Source organism: Lepus europaeus, chromosome 5 (assembly GCF_033115175.1).
Source record: "Lepus europaeus isolate LE1 chromosome 5, mLepTim1.pri, whole genome shotgun sequence".
NCBI classification, from domain to species: domain Eukaryota; kingdom Metazoa; phylum Chordata; class Mammalia; order Lagomorpha; family Leporidae; genus Lepus; species Lepus europaeus.
The window spans coordinates 62,405,465-62,425,883 of record NC_084831.1 but is presented as its reverse complement, the minus strand read 5'-3'; the positions used below and the strand labels follow the sequence as shown (position 1 = coordinate 62,425,883).

The window sequence follows — 20,419 nt, the reverse complement described above, 5'->3', positions numbered from 1 at the left end:
ACAACAACAAATCATTTTTACAATATGGCAGTTAACTCCTGCTCTTCAACTGCAAACTATAAATTAATGAAATAAATTTTGGGGGCTGGCACTGCGGTGCAGCGGGTTAACGCCCTGGCCTGAAGCGCCGGCATTCCATATGGGTGCCAGTTCTAGTCCCGGCTGCTCCTCTTCTAATCCAGCTCTCTGCTATGGCCTGGGAGAGCAACAGAAGATGGTCCAAGGCCTTCGGCCCCTACACCTGCATGGGAGACCTGGAGGAGGCTCCTGATCGGTGCAGCTCTGACCGTTGCGGCCATCTAGGGAGAATACCTTTCTCTCTCTGCCTCTCCTCTCTGTAACTCTTTCAAATAAATAAATAAATCTAAAAAAGAAAAAAAAAAAAAGAAAGTTTCTATACAAAGTGACTCCAAATCTGAAGGGTAATAGTAAGTTGTACCTGAGAGTTCAAGTTTGCTCCAGGAAGCCCTAGTGCAGCAAGGGCAGGATCAAGAGTAGGAGCTCCCAAAGCAGCCAAAGGAACAGCGCCAATCTGTGAAAAACCAAATTTCATTTATTTAAAACTTCATTTCTGTGCCTTATGCCTCAGGTGAACTTTTTTCCCCTAAAAACAGACAGTAATTAGTTTACAAAGTTTGTAGGCTCAAACTACTCAATTGTACACAAATGCATACAACTATTACCACTGTAGCTAAAAAAGCAACCAAAGACAATACATAAACCAACAGGCTGGCTGGGTTCCAATAAAAAGTATTAACAAAAACAGGCCTGGTGCTGGCACTGTGGCAAAGGCTGCTGCTTGTGATGCTGGAATCCCAGGAGTGCCAACCAATTCAATACCTACCTGGCTCTGCTTCTAATTCAGCTCCCTGATAATATACCTGGGAAGGTAGGAAGGATGGTCCAACTACTTAGGCCCCTGCCACCCACAAGGGAGACACAGATATAGTTCTAGGCTCCTGGCTTTGTGTTGGCACGGCCCAGGCCATTGCTACCACATACGAGTGAACTGGCAGATGGAAGACATCTGTCTCTCTGTAACTCTGTCAAACCACCCTACTTTGCAAACTCCTCTTTGTCTGAAGCCTTCCCTCCCATTACCTATTAAGGATAACTGATTTAAAGGCAGAGTAACAGAAAGGGAGGGAGTCAGGTAAAAAGGCAGATGGATCTTTTATTTGATGGTTCACTCCCCAAACTCCTGCAATAGGTGGGGCTGGGTCAAGCCAAAGTCAGGAAATTGGTTTTCCCTACAGGTAGCAGGAACTCAACTACTTGGGCCATCACCTGCTATCTCCCAGATGTATTAGCAGGATGCTGGATCAGAAAGAATGGAAGATCTGGACTTGAACCAGAAACTCCAATATAAGATGAGTGTGTTAAAGGCAGCATCTAATCTACTGTACCATAATGCCAATCCCACCTTTTTTTTTTATTCATTACAGAACATTTCTCCTTTAAAATCATAACTTGGAGAAGAAAAAACAAAAAACTAATTCACAATGTTAATATATTGTGTGTGTAAATTATAAATATTTATTTCTTAACTCCAAATCCACATTCTTTGTCCTGCTTTGTAATACTTGAGGCCGGGCCCTTGCCTTGATAGCTTCCATGATCGCAATAAGCTTCATCTGTGGAGTGCTGGCAGGACACTGATTAAGGAAACAGATTCTTCTCCTGGTCTCTGTGCTGCTGACTGTTCCCGTAAAACCATAAGGGACACCTAGGGACCCTCACCTCTCACTGGTTTCCCAGGCACATCAGCAGGGAGCTGGATCGGAAGTGAAGCAGCCAGTACTCAAACTGGCCCCCACATGGGATGCCAGCTCTGCAGGTAGAGGCCCCACATATTGTTTTTTTCTCCAAAAATTTTTTTTGAAAGACAGAGTGACAAACAGAGAGATACATCTGCTGGTTCACTTCTACAACAGACACAGCCTGGACCAGCAGAAGTCAAGAACCTGGAATTCCACACAGGCCTCCCACATGGGTGGCAGGGGCCCAAGCACTTGGGCCATCTTCCAGTGCCTTTCTCCCAGATGCATTAGCAGGGCACTGGATCAGAAGTGGAGCAGCTGAGACTCGAATTGGTGCTCTGATATAGAATGCCAGCATCCACTGCAAGCAGTGGCTTAATACATTGTACCACAACGACAGCCCTTGCATACTTCGGGTAACATTTAGTAAATACAAAGTACAAAACTTTCTCAAAGTAACTTAACTGAGTACAGGTAAACCGCTATGTTAATACTACTTTGAATTTCTGGTTAATATACTTAATACATAATCTTGTGAGTCAAAAGGATCTAGAAATTGCCAGGATTTTATAGGTAAAGAACTCAGAGTTGAGTTTGATAAAGTCATATCCCAAAAGCTTGGAAACTCCTGCTTTTCCCACGATTCTGCATGCTGCAGTTCACTTCATAGTTATCAAACCAATTACTAAAACAGGCAAAATGATAAGAGAAAAAATTTTTTTTATAGATTTCTAGTTGAGGCTCATCATTAACTACTATCTACAAAACCACTGACCATTTACAATCCTGAAATTCAGAATGGTACTGAAACTGCCTTTTAGTTCTAAAATAATGTTTCTTAGAAAAATGTTTCTTACAGTGTTATCAGTGTTACAAACTCTAGCTTGCTATATTTCACCTTCTCCATTTCAAATACCCCCATGAGGAATCCATGTTTATTTTCAAGCAAATCCTTAGGTAACAGAAGACCAATAGGCTTTGAAAAAGAAATCCTTAATGCAAATCTTTAAGAGACGGTCAGTACTATTTAGGATTATAATATAGTTTTTTACAAGACTATGCACACATGTGACATTATTCTATGCGCTAGACTTTCAACAGCATTTAAAAAATTCAAATGCTTTCAGTTTTATTCACAACTCTGAGTTCCTTCCCACCCTTCCAAAATTTAATCAAATATTACCTGGGTAAGAGGGTTAGGGGTAGGCAGGAGTCCACCACCAGGCAGAAGACCTGCCACTGCATTAGCTGGTGCCAACAGAGACAAAGCCTTAGTCTCATCAGGAATAACTCCTGCAGAGAAATATCTTAGCATTAGAACACATTCTTTTCTAAGACAGAAAACACACAAAAACACCCAGAAAATGTCTCCCTGAAACACCACCTGAGTTTGTTGAAAGTACTTATGTTCGCTAAAATATAAAGCTTGATTTCTATGATTATTTATCATTAATTTTATGTCAGAATGAAACTTCAATGTGTGAAAATTTGTTTCCTTTTTCTCTACAAATGGTTAAGTTTCTAGAGTAAAAAAAAATAGCACAATACACACTACTTTTTTGTTAACACTGCCAAGATTTCATCACCTGTACTCGATTTTTAAGTCATGAACCAAACGTAAGCAAGCACAGTCGGTTCTCCAGGGGTGTGCTCTCAACTTTCAAAAGCTGTTTTATGAACAACGACTCGTGTCGGCTGCTTCACTATAAAGCACACAGAAAAATCAAGATACACAAGACAAAAAAAGTTTGATTTAGGGGTTAATAATATGGTACAGTTACTACGATTTTCTTTTACACCTACCACACAAATTTTGTAAAAATTAAGAGAAGAAAAGTATGTAAAGGAAATATTCTGTTGGAATCAAGAGTAGGGCTTTTGCTGGCTCATGAAAATGAGTATGAATGTTTCTGAAGGTCTCTGAATACACACAGGATGTGTGTGTGAGAGTGAGAGAGAAAGAGAGAATAGGTAAAACAACATGGCACATTCCTTACCTGTACAGTAAAATGCTTTATGGTCCAACATGTGCCATGCTAACCGTACCAAAAGTGCTGCTATATAATGTCAGTTCAAAAGCTAACTTGGCCAAACTCCTTAAGAAAAAATTGACATGTATGTCTGTTTTTAAAGCCTAATCTGTGTATTCAGATAAAATCTAAGGGTCCTAAGACAAATATTTATGTAGACAATTTAAATTCTATCCAACAGCAAAAGCCCTATACAGATGGATTAATCTGTTAATGTGCCCAAGCCCCCAAAATGAGAGTTCAATAATACAATTAAACTACATATTTGCAAATACCAGTAGTATTTCTGTCATACATATTAAGAAACTGCATCTCATCATAAAACATACAATATGTACAGGGCACTTAAGAGAAACTGGATAAGCTGCAGAAGAAAACTGTTGGGTGGTATTTTCAGCAGGGCCTGGTATATAGTTCAGGCTGAACCAGGGAAAAGAACTGTAAAACACAACAACAAAAAAGAAAAACCACTGTTAAATAAAGGTAATGGTTCCTTCCACCTAAACTGAGAAGTGCCGATAATACAAACAAATGTATACTACACAGCACTGTTATCTTGCTTGTGTCAGAGCTGTCATCAATTTAGATACCAAGAGTCATGGAGGGGAGGGGGGAAAAGATCACTTAGATATAGGGCATTAATGCATCAATATTAACAAACCTATAAAGATTATGGGATAATTTTGCATGCAAAATTATGTCTCAAGAGGATATATTAAGTATCAACATCTTACTAAAATCAGTGCATTTGCAACATTTCTGGAAAACTAAAATCCTCTTGAATTTATTGTGAGACACCTGATAGAAGATCTGCATCCATTAAAAAAAAAAGTCATGCATCTGATCCTCTGATTAAAAAAGGACTATTTAAAAAATAAAACTACAATTTAAAAATAGCAATGAGGCCCCTCACCAGTTAATTTTCATGCGTCAAGAGTATTTTTTTTACTGCTGCTTTGATAGAACCATGAAATACTGCATGAATGTGTAGAAATGAAAGAAAAAGAAACAGACAAAAGAAACAAACATTAACCAAGGAACCTAAATAACCCCCAAATTCATTACTATTAAGAGTTCCTTCCAAATCCAGCTATCTCAGTTTTACTACTTAAAGACTATTCCTTACCGTGCACTTTGTGTCTATTGCTCTAAAACACTGACCAAGAGCCAACCATTAAAGTGCAAGAGATACAACCGGAGTGAATGGCAACATAGGGATCAATACATCAAGTTACTTAGTGGAGGTAACATTAATACAGCATATCATACCAGAAAATTAAATACACCAAAATAGATTACTGAGCCAAATATTTCTATAATTCTCTACATATTTCTAAACACTTCTCTTTCAGAACTAAAGAATTACTATGGTCTAAAAACATTAACAAAAGCTAGTTATATGATATACTGTATTATGTTCAGGGCTTGGGAATGATAATACTTAGCCAATAAAAATTTTTTAAACTTAAAGGCTAACTAAAATATTTTGCACATTACTCACATGATTTGACCTTTGTTCCAAGAACTATCATCTATATTTTCTCATTCTGATTTTTAAATCTGTAAGTTTTCTGTTGGTGGTTAAATCTTATCCTATAATAGGCACACTGAGATAAACGAAACTAACTCAAGGTCTATCAATCAATCAATCAAAACCTTAAAACTGGGCTTAAACACTTCAATATCATGGACACAGATGCACTGTTATTATATAGCATGCCTTAACCCATCTATGAATGCAAGTTCATTTCTTTAGAAAACCAGAGGTAATTTCTATGTTTTCAGGACTAGACATTTCACAACTTTTGTAAGGTATGGTGTAAATGTTTACACTTGTATTCCAAGATACAAGACAGCGTCTAAAATCAACAATATAAAGGTTCTGCTTCCAATGACCAGTTTATTAAAGAAAGGGCATTGAAGTCTTGGTCAGAATATTTAATAAACTGTTAGCTTAAAATCAAGAATTTTTATATTCCAGTGATTTCTTTGATCAAAATTTAGTTACCAAAAACCAAATCAAGTAACAGTACACTGGGAACAACCTAGTTATAAAATATGCCTTAGAAAATTTTACAAAATGGCATTAAAATAGTGTTGTCTTGTCACAGTGGCTTTTTTTAGATCCAAAAATCTGCTCATTTTTTTCTGTCAAATTACTTTAACAGCCTAAAATGTAAAAAGAGAGAAAATGTAGTTAACAAATGGTTACACCAGGATAACACTTGGGGCACTTGAGCGCTTGCTGGCCTTTAGTTAATGTCTAGAATCCCCTGTAGCTGCAGAGGACCCACTGTTTTTCAGTCATCTGGAAGGGTTTTGCATTTGCCTTCTCCACTACAAAAATCACACACACAAATAACAGAGAGAAGAATTTATTATTTAGAGATATTCTAGAAAATATAGCAAGAATGAACAAGATAATCTGGCATAAAATCAAAACACCCAGTGCCCATCTGGCACCTAAGCTATAGGAAATCTTGCACTTTCACAAAATAAATAAATAAATAAATAAATAAAAAAAAAAAAAAAAAAAACCAAACCAAAAAAACCAAAAACCATTGCAACCCTTGGTATACTGGAACTCAATGAGGGATTTTTTCATTTCAAGTTATCAGTGCAAAAAGCACTAAGGAAATAAAACTAAGCTAGTCATTTATTTTACACAGAAATTACATCATGCATTTATTTGAAGGTTTATGTGTAAATGTACAGAGAGAACCATTCACCTTCAGAACTTTTCATAAAGCTTAACATCAAATTAACTCAATAGCTGTATCTCTGGGAGTTACAAATAGGGACATGGTTTTAATGAACTTAAAAAGATTTTAAAAGAAAGCAAAACGCAAAATATCTTACAAAAACAGACCTGATTGCTTATTTTTAGAATTAAAAAAGGTTTCAACTAAAAATTATGGACTGCAGTATAACAAGGGTTTCAAAACGTTAATAACTTCAATTTTATCATGCTTCTAGTGCTCACTCTACAGCTACACTGAGGTAGATGGTCATCTTAGGATGCCCAGAGACATAGTTAAACAAAGCACAAACCTTCTGCATATGGTACGACTATCAAAGCTCTGTCAACGAATACAGTGTTTGTCAGATGCTGTGCCACAACTGCTGAGTCCGGATCATGGAATTTAACAAAGCACACACGAGATGAGACTGGCAGAGGTGAATCACTAAAAAATAAACAAATAACATAAAAGAAGAGAAGAAGAATATCAGCTAAACACAAATGTACAATTCAAAAATCAATACCTGCACTCAAAAAGTAAAATATACAGATAAAAATGATCACGTAATAATTTATACAGAACAAAAGAAAATACATCCAGTAATACACTATCTATTGAACTATTAGTAAATTGCAGTATAGATAAAAACTTAAGATCTCTATGTATGTAAATATGCACTATAGCAGGTTAAAAAGTTTGAAGGTACTCTCCCAGAGAAGGAGATCCCCCCAAAATGTCAACATGATTTTTCTAATACCAGTACTGACTATTTTGAAAAACAGGTATAAAGTTCGCTTACAAACTCTTCATTATGGCTAATTTCTCCAAGTAGAAACTAAGAATTTTCTATTTCAGGCACATGTAGAATCATGGAAAAGTACATCTCTCTGATCATTGAGTTTTCCTGACCTGCACAATAAATTTTTTCCACGTCCTGCTCTCTTTCACCTACAGCAATAATAACTCTTAGTTGCTGTAAACAAGGCTTTCTGGTTTAAAACGTTTTCAAAGTAAAATTTTGAGCACACACAGGAACAGTCCCCACCCAAGTACTATTACACATTTCAGTAAGTAAAATGAGCTACTTCATGGTGTAGCAGGTTAAAGCCCTGGCCTGAGATGCCGGCATCCCATATGGGCACAGGTTTGAGTCCTGGCTACTCCACTTCCTATGCAACTCCCTGCTAATGTGCCTGGGAAAGCAGTGAAAGATGGCCCAAGTGCTTGGGCTCCTGCACCCACATGGGAGACCCAGAAGAAGCTCCTGGCTTCAGATCAGCTCAGCTCTGGCCGTTGCAGCCATTTGGGAAGTGAATCAGTGGATAGAAGACCTCTCCCTTTCTTTGTCTTTCAAATAAATAAAATAAATCTTTAAAAAAATTAATAAATACGGCCGGCACCGTGGCTTAACAGGCTAATCCTCCACCTTGCGGCGCCGGCACACCGGGTTCTAGTTCCGGTTGGGGCGCCGGATTCTATCCTGGTTGCCCCTCTTCCAGGCCAGCTCTCTGCTATGGCCCAGGAGTGCAGTGGAGGATGGCCCAAGTGCTTGGGCCCTGCACCCGCATGGGAGACCAGAAGCACCTGGCTCCTGGCTTTGGATCAGCACGATGTGCCGGCCGCAGCAGCCATTGGAGGGTGAACCAACGGCAAAAAAGGAAGACCTTTCTCTCTGTCTCTTTCTCTCTCTCACTATCCTCTGCCTGTCAAAATAAATAAATAAATAAATACATAAAATGAGCTATTTCCTTCAGCAAATTATTTCTTTAGGGATGGGACAAACAAGTACTTAACTGCAAGTTACGCGTAATGGTAACATAGCTAACACAAAGAAAAGTTTTGTTTATTTAGAATATAAAGTAGTTTAAATTTCTGCCCTCCAACTCAGAAAGGTAAAGATTAAAGGTTATACCTTAAAATCATCTGTGAGGAAAAATATACCTAGACTCCAGACTTCGAATCACACTAAGTAAGATCTTTATGAAGTACTGAGCTCTTCTGCCTGTTTTAGTTTATCCCTGATAACTTTATTATGCATCTGTGACAAGAACTACGGCTTTATCATAATGACAATTATATCCTAAGATGTTAATAATGAAAAGAAAAATTCTCTAATATACCATAATGCTTTTAAAACAAAGCTTCATTAGGGCCTTATCATTCCACGGTAACCAGTTTCCTTGCTACCTTGCTTTGGTGTAATATAGCTCTTGCCTGCAAGTTTTCTCAGTAAATGAAAATATTGCAGGGATACCAAAGACAGCAATGTATGCAGCATGGTGCCATCATTGATTACTAAAGTCAATTAATGAAAATTTGAAACTTGGGAAGTATTCTTAGTTGCTTTTGTCTTAACTTCAAGATCACTGAAAGGTTTTGGAAAGCATAGTTCTTTAGTGTTTTCTGGTTCAAGTTCTCTTTTCTGTGACCTATAGACTATCAGCTATTCCACTCTCTGTAGCAACTTTTTGTCCCAGAGAAAGCATGTCAAAACTGTTGAAATTTTTTGTTTTTTCATGCACTGTATTTATAAATACTCATCTTGGTAAGTTTCTGGGTTTGTCTTTTGGACTTAAAATTTGAGGCATTTCTAATGGTGTGGAAATTTGTAATTATATTGTGCTGCTCGTCATGGTATGCAATTCTGTTAATGTGTCTGAGGACTGTGAGGTCAATAAAAATGAAAATGCTTTTCAGGGTAGTGAAGTTACTGTAATTTACTAAACTTATACATCTTTTCAATAAAAATATTACATACTTTAAAAAAAAAAAAAAACCAAAGCTTCATTGCTAACTTTTCAAATGAATAACATTCTCATGTGCAAGTAAAAATGTGGTTACATTAGGTATGTGAGGTATATTCATTAATGAAAAAAGTTTCTCAGTTTGTGTATTAATCATAACTTGAAGTCTACACGCTATATATATATGACCCGAGGGCTCAAACCTATTAGAATTTCTGAAGTTTCCCTACAGAGAGATCTCATCATAAGCACAGGCTAAACCAGATTCAAAGCAATATTGAGATATATTCACACTGAGATATATACACAAGGAATTTAGAGACTTAATGCTAATTCTTGAAGGGATACAGTAGTTTTCTTCTAAATGTGAAGCACTACTGATCCTCCTCTAAATTTTAAATAATTTAAAAGGCATAAAGATATCTCCCATTTCCTGATTCACTCTTGAAATGCCAGCAACAGCAAGGGCTGAAGACAGGAATTCAATTTGGGTCTCTCCCATGGGTGGCAAAGACCTAATTGCTTCCACCATAACCTGCTACCTCCCAGGGTATGCATTAGCAGAAAGCTGGAATGAGGAACAGTACCAGTGTATAAACCGAAGCACTCAGATATGGAATGCAGGCATCCAGACCACCTGCCTCCCAAACAAAATTTAATAAAGTTGCCCAGAAGTAGAATAAAGAACGTTTTACCAAAGACAGTACTTGAGCTGTTATACCTCTGACATTCATATTTTACCAGCTAAATTAGAAAGCTCTTTTAATACTACCATGTTATGTTTCCTAATACAGTGCCTTAGGAACTAGCAGTCACTTACTTTTTGAAGTCCTTTCTTATAATGCATAGTTATTCTAGAACAAAAAAAGCACTGCACACTCTCTGTATTTATAAAATGATCCCTATTTTCTCTAATCACTCACATCAGAGGAATGATACAAATATTATTTTAGTTATACTAAAGTTATTTTAGTTATAATAAAACCTACCATAATAAGCACTAGTATGGTAAAGCTTAAGTAATAATGTGACTACTGTCAAAAAACCAGTATAATCTTTTCCACTGCAAACAATCTTTTTTTTCCCCCAAGATTTATTTACTTATTTGAAAGGCAGTTACAGAGAAGCAGAAGCGGAGAGCTCTTCCATTCAGTGATTCACTCCCCAGACGGCCAGACGGCCAAACGGCCAGAGCTGTGCCAATCAGAAGCCAGGAGCCAGGAACTTCTTCTGGGTCCTCCACGTGGGTGCAGTGACCCAAGGACTTGGGCCATCATCTATTGCCTTCCCAGGCCATAGCAGAGAGCTGGATTGGAAGTGAAGCAGCCACTTTAAGCAGTGTCCATATGGGATGCTATGCCACAGCACTGGCCCCCAAAAGATCTCCTTTAAATAGGTTTAAAACAAAGTCATCATTGCTATGTTGTACCACAATAACATTCTCAGTTAAAATTTTTGAGAGACTTACTAATATTAAAAGACTGATGCCTCAAATTAACCTTCATATCCTAGAATTGTTCACAAGTACTACCTCTAAAGATCAAAATATCTTTAGTTTCTAAAAACTATTATAGATAAGGAAGAACTGCTGAAGCAGGACAAGATGAGGGGTATATGATGCTCCTCCACTGAAGAGTGGTAGTACTGTTTCCAATGGTCCTCTGGCTGGGAAGTAGGAACACAATCCAGGTTTCCCACGGGGATGGCAGTTACTCAATTACTTAAGTCATCACCACCATCTCCTAGGTCTATAGCAGTAGGAAGCTGCAGAGAGGAGCCAGAGCAGGTAATCCAGTAACCCAGTTATTCAATGGGGATGTGGCAGTTTTAATCATTAGGGTAAATGGCCACCTTTAGGTCTATAATTCTTAACCATACTCAGTTGACACTCATGACCACTTATATTTAAGAGCCTGAGGTTCAGGACACTGCTACCAGTCTTAACTCCCACCTTAACACCGCACTAACCATTTCTAAGTAAGAATATTCAAATTATAAACAATCATATTCTAAATCCAAAAAAGTAGCTTGTGTGTGACAAAGGTGAGGTTTACCTGAAACCTTGATACTATTGGCCTCACAGAATCCCTCAGTAACATGTTACGTTAGACAATTTTTTCTTAAAAAGTGAACTAGCTGACATTGTTGAGTAGCAGGTTAAGCCTTCGCCTGCTATACTGGCATCCCAAATGGGTGCCAGTTCGAGTCCCAGCTGTTTCACTTCTGATCCAGCTCCCTGCTAATGCACCTGGGAAAGCAACAGAAGATCACCCAGTTGCTTGGGCTTCTGCATCCACGTGGAAGAGCTGAAAGCTCCTGTTCCAGATCAGCCCAGCTCCATCCACTGCAGCCATTTGGGGACTGAAATAACAGATGGAAAGATCTGATCCGATCTCTCTCCTCTCCCTCCAAATCCACGTGAACTAAATTCTTTTCCTTACCTAACTATACAGTTATTTATACTTGTATGATCCTTATTTTTCTCACTGAAATTCACGTTACTAATGAACTCAGTGTTACAGTAGCTTTCAGTTATTGCATAATTTTCACAGGTTTCAGTGGGATGATTGCCTGGTAAGTACTCCAATTAGAATCTCCACTGTCAAATTCTACTAAAACATTTGAATACTTACTTAATGTAAAGAATGACACAAGCCACCAACTGCCAGGCTAAATCAACCAATTCTGGATCAAATGATAAAGGAGAGTGATAAATTGGAATTCAACCAGCACCTCTGACATTTGCGGTGTGGTTTAGGCGTACAAAACTACCTATGCGAATTTCAGTTTTCTCCTCTGTAAGACTGAGCAAGATAATATTGAAAAGCATGTAACTTACAATGCACAGACTATGTTTAATTTCCATATGTATTTTAGGAATGACTATAATCAAGTCTTTAAAAAATATGGGGTCAGTGATCAATACTTTCAAATAATTGAAGGCTATCATACTGAAAAGAAAGGTCAGAATATTATCTATTGTGAATACAGACATTCACCTCTTGGTGAAAATATATGCCAGTAGTTTTTTTACTTAAAAGAGCCAAGAAGCAGACTGATTTAATAGTGAAACAGTCCAGAAGACCTAGAGCAGGTGGTTACTGAAACCCTGGAAAATTTCCCCCAAACAAGCAGTTAGAATTGTGTGCAAGGGGCTCAGCAACATTCTGGTACATACTCTAAAAAACGCCTTTCAGATGACGTTGACGAACTCAAGAACTTTAAATTCTATGAAGAAGTTAAACTCAACCTGTCTGGGACAGAGAAAAAACAAAAAGCAGGGTGCCATGTTTTCACATACAGTGGTAGGAGAAGAATTCTCTGATTAAATTCACATTTGAAAAACAAAAGCAAGTGCACCAAGGATCTCTCAAGGGGAAAAAAAAAAAAAAAAGAGTTCCAGGGGGGTGTGAATGCTTGGAGGAAATTAAAAACACAGGCACACACATATAATGCTCACCAAAGAATTTTACATAATCTCATTCAATTTTAACCTCCAAATTACAGAATACATATTTTTTGGAATGATGAATGACTTTGGACCGCTGGGAGTCCATGGTATATTACTCAGGGCAAGATACTAGTGACACAGCCAGCGCTGTGCAACCGTGGGTAAAGCCGCTGCCTACAATGCCAGCATCTCAGATGGGTGCTGGTCCAAGACCGGGCTGCTCCATTTTCAATCCAGCTCCCTGCTAATGTCACTGGAAAAGCAGCAGAAGATGGCCCAAGTACTTTGGGCCCTGCACCCATGTGGGAGACCTGGAGGAAGATCCAGGCTCCTGGCTTCAGCCTGGCCCAGCCCCAGCCTTTGCGGCCATTTGGGGAGTGAACCAGCAGATGGAAATCCTCTTTCTCGCTCTGTGGCTCTGCCTTTTAAATAAATAAATCTTTAAGCAAAAAAAAAAAAAAAAAAAAAAGATACTAGTGACAACTGTAGTGGGTTCACAGGAACTGTCAAGAAAGTATAGCCAAGTTATGGTCGTATTAGCTATTCAGATAAATCAGTTAAAAAAAAACAATAAATAGATATACATTCACAGAGCTATTCAAATCTGGGAGATCACTAAAAGTAATGGAACATTCACTATATTGTAATCCTGTACATTTCCAAAAGAAAATGATCTCTATGTGGGAACATAAAGGAAAGAGTCAGAGCAAAAATCCATCACTATCTTCTTGCAAAACAGGTAAAAGTGCCCACTCAATGCACATACAGATTATGAAGATGGATAAAAAATTCCCAAGCAAGCATCAGCTATGCACTTTATGATGGAACAAGTCATTGGACTACAAAGCCAAAAGCCAGACTCTGGTCCATCAGGACTTCCTCTAAATACTGTCCTCTCATTATGTAAAAAATGAATCAGTAAAACGATTATATCTGTCTTTTCCTTTTATAAATGCATAACAAAAATATCTTTAGAGAATGAATACACCATTTTAGAGTTGCAATTTTTACTTTATGAGTCTGAGTATTTCAAACATCCCAGTAATAAATGAGTACAATCACCAAATATAACACTTTAATTTTCTGCCATTTTACTGTTTTTACCAACAAGTTATAAATCATGTTGTGAGAAAACAGCAAAATACCTATTTCTGTATATTCACAGTATGCAAGTTATCTGTCCTTCGTTACCAAAACAAACCAAGCTTGTTTAAAATCTTCTCCATGTAAAATTAATACCAATCTGAAATTAAATGAAATACACCAACTTGAAAATATCAGTAATGTGAAAATATTCCAAGCAGAAGTGAATATGCTAATATTTGACAGAATCAATTTTTATCAATTTCTATCATAGGTTAAATGTTCTTTTAAAAAATCAACTATTTTTTTTTCTTTGCTTTCCTTGGAAGAAAGGTAACAGAACTGTTTATGATTTTCACACTACTGATATTTTCAAGTTGGTGTATTTCATTTAATTTCAGATTGGTATTAATTTTACATGGAGAGGATTTTATTTTATTGAACGGAAAGGTACAAAAATTAATGATGTATGAATGCAACAAAACAGTAGATTTCTTGAGGATTCCAATCTCCTGTTTAGTATTTAAGTGACATCATAAAACTCTGGATATTAAGTGTTTACTGGCATTAGCATTTGAATTTTCACTTTCCATGAATAAGTATTCCCAAAGATCACAGGACTATTTTATTTCAAATGTTTGTTCTGATACTTACTATCTTTTCTTATTTTTCGGGTTCTTTACATTACCTTTCTTTACAATTAATCATTTACTTAATAACATCAAAGAATTTTCTTAATGACAATAGGTTAAAAACAAGTCATACACTCTAATTCAAAATTTCAACATTATATGAAATTCCTGCCCAAAAACAATTGTTAAATATCACAAATCCGCACATTTAAACAAAAAGAAAGCCTCGAGTTTTAAACAATTTCTCCTGAAAAAAAATTAATCGTTCAAGCTCAGTGGATTTTCTGTTACAAAGGGTATATGATCTTTGAATTATACTTGCTGGCCCAGAATAATTCAACAGCAATAATTAGCACTAAGTGAACAATAAGCCTACAAAGTTTAACATCAAATTAACTCGGTCATAAACAATTGTTACCTTTCTTCCAAGGAAAGCAAAAAAAAAAAAAAAAAAAAAAAAAACTTGATTTTTTAAAAGGACATTTAACCTATGATAGAAATAGGCTAATGTGTCTTGCTTCAAGCGCCCAAGGCAAAAACGACCACGTTGGCACAACTGGAGAAAGGAGGAAAAATCCCGAGATTAAGAGGCTGAGTCTCTTAATCCCCGAATGCCCGGGCCTTGCCTCTCCGCCTGAAGCAGAAGTCTTCGCTTTCCCTGGGCCTGAAACGCACAATCCGCACAATCTTTCCTAACTACATGCCAAGAGCCACCAAGAGCTGCAGCAGCCTAGCCCGAGGAAGCAGCGACAGGGCCTAAGGAAATGGTGTGGGGTAGGCCCACGCTGGGGCGGCGTTAGCAAGAAAGGCGATGGTGGACGATACTCACTCCGGCGGGAAGAGGCGCAGTTCGTCGATCTTGCCTAGGAAACCGAAGAGAGTCCGCATCTGCTCAGAGCTAGCGCTCGGGGAGACATTAGTCACCTGGATTACCTCGGTGCCGCCGCCTCCGCCGCCGCCACCACCACCTCCGCCACCGGGCCCGCCGCTGGGGCCTGGGCCCGCAGTGCTGGGGACGACGGTAGTGTTGCTCATGGCGCTGCTCGCGTTCTCGCCCCTGCTTTAACACATCAAACACACAACAAACAGTGAGAGGGAGGGGGAAGAGGAACCGGTTCGCGGGAGAGGAAAGGGTATCCGATGCTTCAGCCGCTGCCGCCGCCGCCGCCGCCGCCGTTTCTCCGCCCCGTCGCACGCCGGGGGGAGGGGAAGAGAGCGCGCGGGTTGGAGACCACGAGAAAACAAACGGCCGCCCCCACCTCGCCTCCAACCACCTCACTCCCTGCCCCCGCTCCCACAGTGCCTAGCGGCGCCCGGCGCGTCACCGTTGGCTCCGCCCCGCGCAGGCCCAGCAGGCCGCGCCCGCAGCCGAGAACTGCGAACTAGTGAGAAGGCAAAGCTCTAGTTTTTGATTTGTAAAGAGGCTCGCATTGACTTTTTTATTTTTTAGAGCAAGCATTCATTGTCCTGCAAAAAAACTGCACACTTTAGCAACTATTTTTATTAAACAGAGCCTGATGTTTCTTTCTGCACTGAGAATCATTTACAGATCTGTCCGGTTCCGAACACTTCCTTCCTTCCTAGCTACCAAGATTTCTCTCCCTACCACTATAAATTTTCCTAGGATCTTCTTTTTAAAAGCGTATCACACAGTATTTAAATATATCCAAGTATCTGATCCACATTTTCTAGAGAAAAACTTGCTTCACCTGCGCATTCCTACTTAGTTTTGGAACTTTAGACTACCACCCCCATCCCGCTTTTTAAAAAGATTGATTTCAAAGCCAGTGATCTTCCATTCACTGGTTCACTCCCCAAATGCCTATACAGCCAGGGCCAGACCAGGCCACACCAGGAGCAAGAACTCCATCAGGGTTTCCACTGTAGATGGCAGGGACTAAAGTACTTGAGCCACCCTCATCTTCTTCCTATGTGTGTTATTAGCACAGCTGAATCAGAAGCAGAGCAGCTAGATTCCAACCTGCATTCTGATTCTGGCTGTGGGCTCCCAAACAGCAGCCGCAATGCCTGCCTGCCTGCCTGCCTTTTTCAGCCTCATCTGAACCACTCTCTGAACTGCATCTAGTGTTATCCAGTGACTTGCTATTCTCCAAACATGACAAAAACCTCATTGCTCTGGGCCTTTATGTAAGTTAGTAATGACCTCTCTCATTTTATCTAATAGCTATCTTCTGTAGAGCCTTCCTCCCGTTGCTGCTACAGTTTCTACTTAGGGCTTCCTTTTCTGTGCTCAGTAACAGGACAAGGATATATTTATTGTAGACATGTCATCTACCAAAGTTGTATGGCTTTCTGAGCCATTCCAAACCTAGCACAGTATCCGTGACAGTCAGTGCCCAACAGATGTGTTGAATACACTCACAAATATCTATCTTTATGACATCCATTTATTCCAGGACAACTTGCTAAATAATGTACTTGGCTGAATATTTTGGAAGCTAAATAATGTACTTGACTATTTCTGGAAGCTAAAATAATGTACTTAACTGATACTTTACAGAATATCTACATTAGTAAGTACCTCTTGGCATAAGGCAGTCAAAAGTGTAATTTGTGAGAGATCAGAGCACAAGCACAGTTACAGAGCCAACTAGCTAGGTTTACTTACTACCTTAGTATTGCCTAGTTCTTATAAAGGAAGGGAAGAGGTTGACTGAACGTGAGCCTCAGCAAAATTACAAATTACAACAAACTGCTTGTCACTTATAAATTTGTATCTTTGAATATAAATAATGCCAAGTAAGTTCTCACTTTGAATCAGCCATATATATGTATATGAATACACATATATATGTATATGAATTGCCAATTACAGATTCTTGACAGTTCAATGAATATTAAGTGTCTGCTATATGCCAAGCATGCTAACAGTATTCAATAATAAAAGGACGGGCATCATGCTATCTTTTTTTCCCTTGAACTTCACTTTTATATTCTCTCTGGTGAGTATACAGAATCTTTTATATCATTCTGCATTTCATTTTTTATTTGTTATGGTAAGCATAATAATTTGGGTGTCCCTCAAATGCCTGTATGTTATGGGCTTGATCCCCAAGTTCTATGTTAGTAATTAATAAGTTAAGGGTTGAAAGTTAATCCAGTGTTGTTGGAAGTGATTCAACTGAACTAAGTCACTAGGGTAGAGCCCTCCAGGAATGAATTGCGATGGCTTTACAAGGAGACACACATGGATATGGAGGGTGAGCATGCTCTCTGTCCATCTGCTTCCAGAATTACCATCTGAACTTCCCTCCATTCTCTGTCCTCAACAGATGTCTGAACCAATGGGGTTGTGTGATCTTGAACTGTGAACCTCTAAGAACTGTGACCCATGGGGCCGGTAACCTGCTGTGGTGGATAAAGCTGCAACCTGCAATGCTGGCATCCTATATGGGCACCAGTTCGAGTCCTGGCTGCTCCACTTCCGATCCAGCTCTCTGCTAGGGCCTGGGAAAGCAGTGGAAGATGGCCCAAGTCCTTGTGCCCCTTCACCTGCAAGGGAGACCCAGAAGAAGCTCCTGGCTTCTGGCTTTGGATAGGTGTAGCTCCAGCCCAAGTTGTGGCCATGTGGGGAGTAAAATAGCAGATGGAAGGCCCTCCCTTTGCCCCCACTTCTGCCTCTCTGTAACTCTGCCTTTCAAATAAATAAACAAATCTTTAAAACAAAAAACAAAAAACTGTGACCCAAAAGAAACATTCTTCCTTCCTAAGTAGCTCCTCTCAAGTATTTGAGTTACAGTGATGAAAAGCTATTACTGTATGTATTCACTTTTATTTATGTTGGACATATTTCATAAATAAAATGGCAAATTTAAACCAAAGAAAAGATTGCTTTAAGATAAACCCTAAACCATCAGAAACTTATTGAACATACAAAAATGGGTGGTACTTTGATATGGAGAAACAAACTAGCAAGAAAAAAGAAGTTTTAAAAATATTTTAGTTTCAAATCATTTAGTAGCTAGAAGAATGTATATATACAGAACTTAAAGCCAGAAGACTGGCTTAATATCTAGCCTTCTCATTATGCACATGATGTGAGGAATTTTCACTTCACTTCTAAGTGCTTACCTCAGCCTCCTTATGATCAAATGAGGAATGGAATAATAATTTTGAAGATTCTTGTAGGTCTAATCACAGATCAAATAATTAACATTATGTTATTATTGTCTGCTTAATACAGAGATAAATATATACTAAAAGCAAATAAATATATTGAATTATACTAGTTTTAAATCACCGCCATTTTATTTTGCCTCCAACTGTACAAGTCAATAAGAGAACAGAATCTGAATTAGACATCACACCTGTCTTATTCACTATTATCTACAATATCATAAGAGGCAGTCAAAAAACAGATTTCTTCAAATATTGTGTACAAACATGTTCTGGGGGATTTTCCTAGCCATTAGAAATACAACAGGGAAAAGATACTCAATGTTCCTTATCTCACAGCACTTCTGATCTAGAATGGCACACTATAGTAAACAAACATAAAGATATGAAGAGTAACATGTTGTGATAAAATAGGACAGGAGATGAAAGACCTTCATAAAGGAGGAAGCAAGCCATTTGAATTTCTAAGGGAAGAACATTCTACGTGGAGGAAAAATAACAAATTAGAAAGGCCCTGATAGTAAGAACTGGTTTGAAGCTTTCAAGAAGACTGCTCTTTGACGATGAATGATTTCCATAATTTACACTATGTTTCAGAGACTTAGAGATCCTGCCACATGTAAAGTGAAGTGAAAAAGTATGGTCTAAATGACACTTAGCTCATCTGTGGGGATAGGTTAGAGAAGGCTTCTGGTTCCATTTCAGTAATAAACATTATCAGTTTTACTAAAAGTTACTGCTATTTTGAATCCAAAGCAAAAAACAACTTGTCATGCTGGCCTATAAAGTCATGTTACAGAAATGTGCATATAATTTCTATAGGATTTTTAAACATGGAAAACAACCTACAAGTTCCCCATAATACACAGGGCCCTCCTGTTCATAGGTAGGGAAGCACTACTACCATAGTGCTAAGAAAATTACCAGGTTGTTGATACTGGCAGAAAAGTATGTCAAATATAAGAAAAATGCTTTACCTAAATACTCAAAATAGTAACGATCCAGTTAGCCATAATGATTAAGCTTCTGTACTTTCCGGTCTCAAGTTTCTAAAAAGATCTTGTACATTTAGATGGAATCCCATCAGGTAAGAGAGAATAGACACATGTATACACAATTTCTCTCTACCTGCTGGATAGCATGTTCACGTTGAACAGGTATGTCACTTTTGCTTTTGTTAGCCACCTTTGTTCACATTAGAAAAGATGGTAGGATCCTCTCAATTGACATAATTTTGCAAATCTGTACAAGCAACAGGTCTTTTATCAAATCAGTTGATAAGCAACTCTTCCCTCTGCAAATGAGCATTTTTGAAGACAAGAAAAGCAATGTATCCTTGTGTTTATAATGTCCAATAATCCTAGACAAAGCCAGTATTTGACGAAAACATTTTTTTAGTATCACATATATACTATGAACTTTAGAAATGTCTCATATAATCTCAATTTCTTTTTTCAAGATTCTATTTGTTTATTTGAGAGGCAGAGTTATACACAGAGAGAGAGGGAGACAGAGAAAAAAAGACTTGAATCCACTGGTTCATTCCCCAAATGGCTGCAATGGCCAGAGCTTAGCTGATCCAAAGCCAGAAGCCAGTAACTTCTTATGGGTCTCCCAAGCAGATGCAGGGGCCCAAGCATTTGGGCCATCTTCTACTCCTTTCCCAGGTCATAGCAGAGAGCTGGATTGGAAGAGGAGCAGCTGGGACACGAACTGGTGGCCACATGGGATGTCGGCACTGCAGGTGGATGCTTAACCTACTATGTTACAGTGCGGCCCCATAATCTCAATTCTTCAAAAAAGGTAGTTTATCACTAAGGTACACATAAAGGTATGCTTGT

General features: G+C 38.5%; 1 protein-coding gene across 5 annotated transcripts in view; it reads right to left on the bottom strand.

Annotated features, from left to right (window-relative positions):
• SRSF11 (serine and arginine rich splicing factor 11) overlaps positions 1 to 20,419 on the bottom strand; it is a 50,207-nt gene that overhangs the window by 19,579 nt on the left and 10,209 nt on the right. For 2 of the 5 annotated variants that reach the window (XM_062191531.1, XM_062191532.1), the window contains 4 exons: positions 15,271 to 15,501; positions 6,842 to 6,975; positions 2,944 to 3,053; positions 440 to 532 (listed from right to left, as the gene is read on the bottom strand). In XM_062191531.1, the coding sequence (XP_062047515.1) occupies positions 440 to 532; positions 2,944 to 3,053; positions 6,842 to 6,975; positions 15,271 to 15,476 (543 nt within the window). In that variant the 5' untranslated portion in view covers positions 15,477 to 15,501. Of the gene's footprint in view, positions 1 to 439; positions 533 to 2,943; positions 3,054 to 6,841; positions 6,976 to 15,270; positions 15,647 to 20,419 lie in introns of those variants that run through there. The other 3 variants (XM_062191530.1, XM_062191533.1, XM_062191529.1) reach the window with 3 other exon arrangements.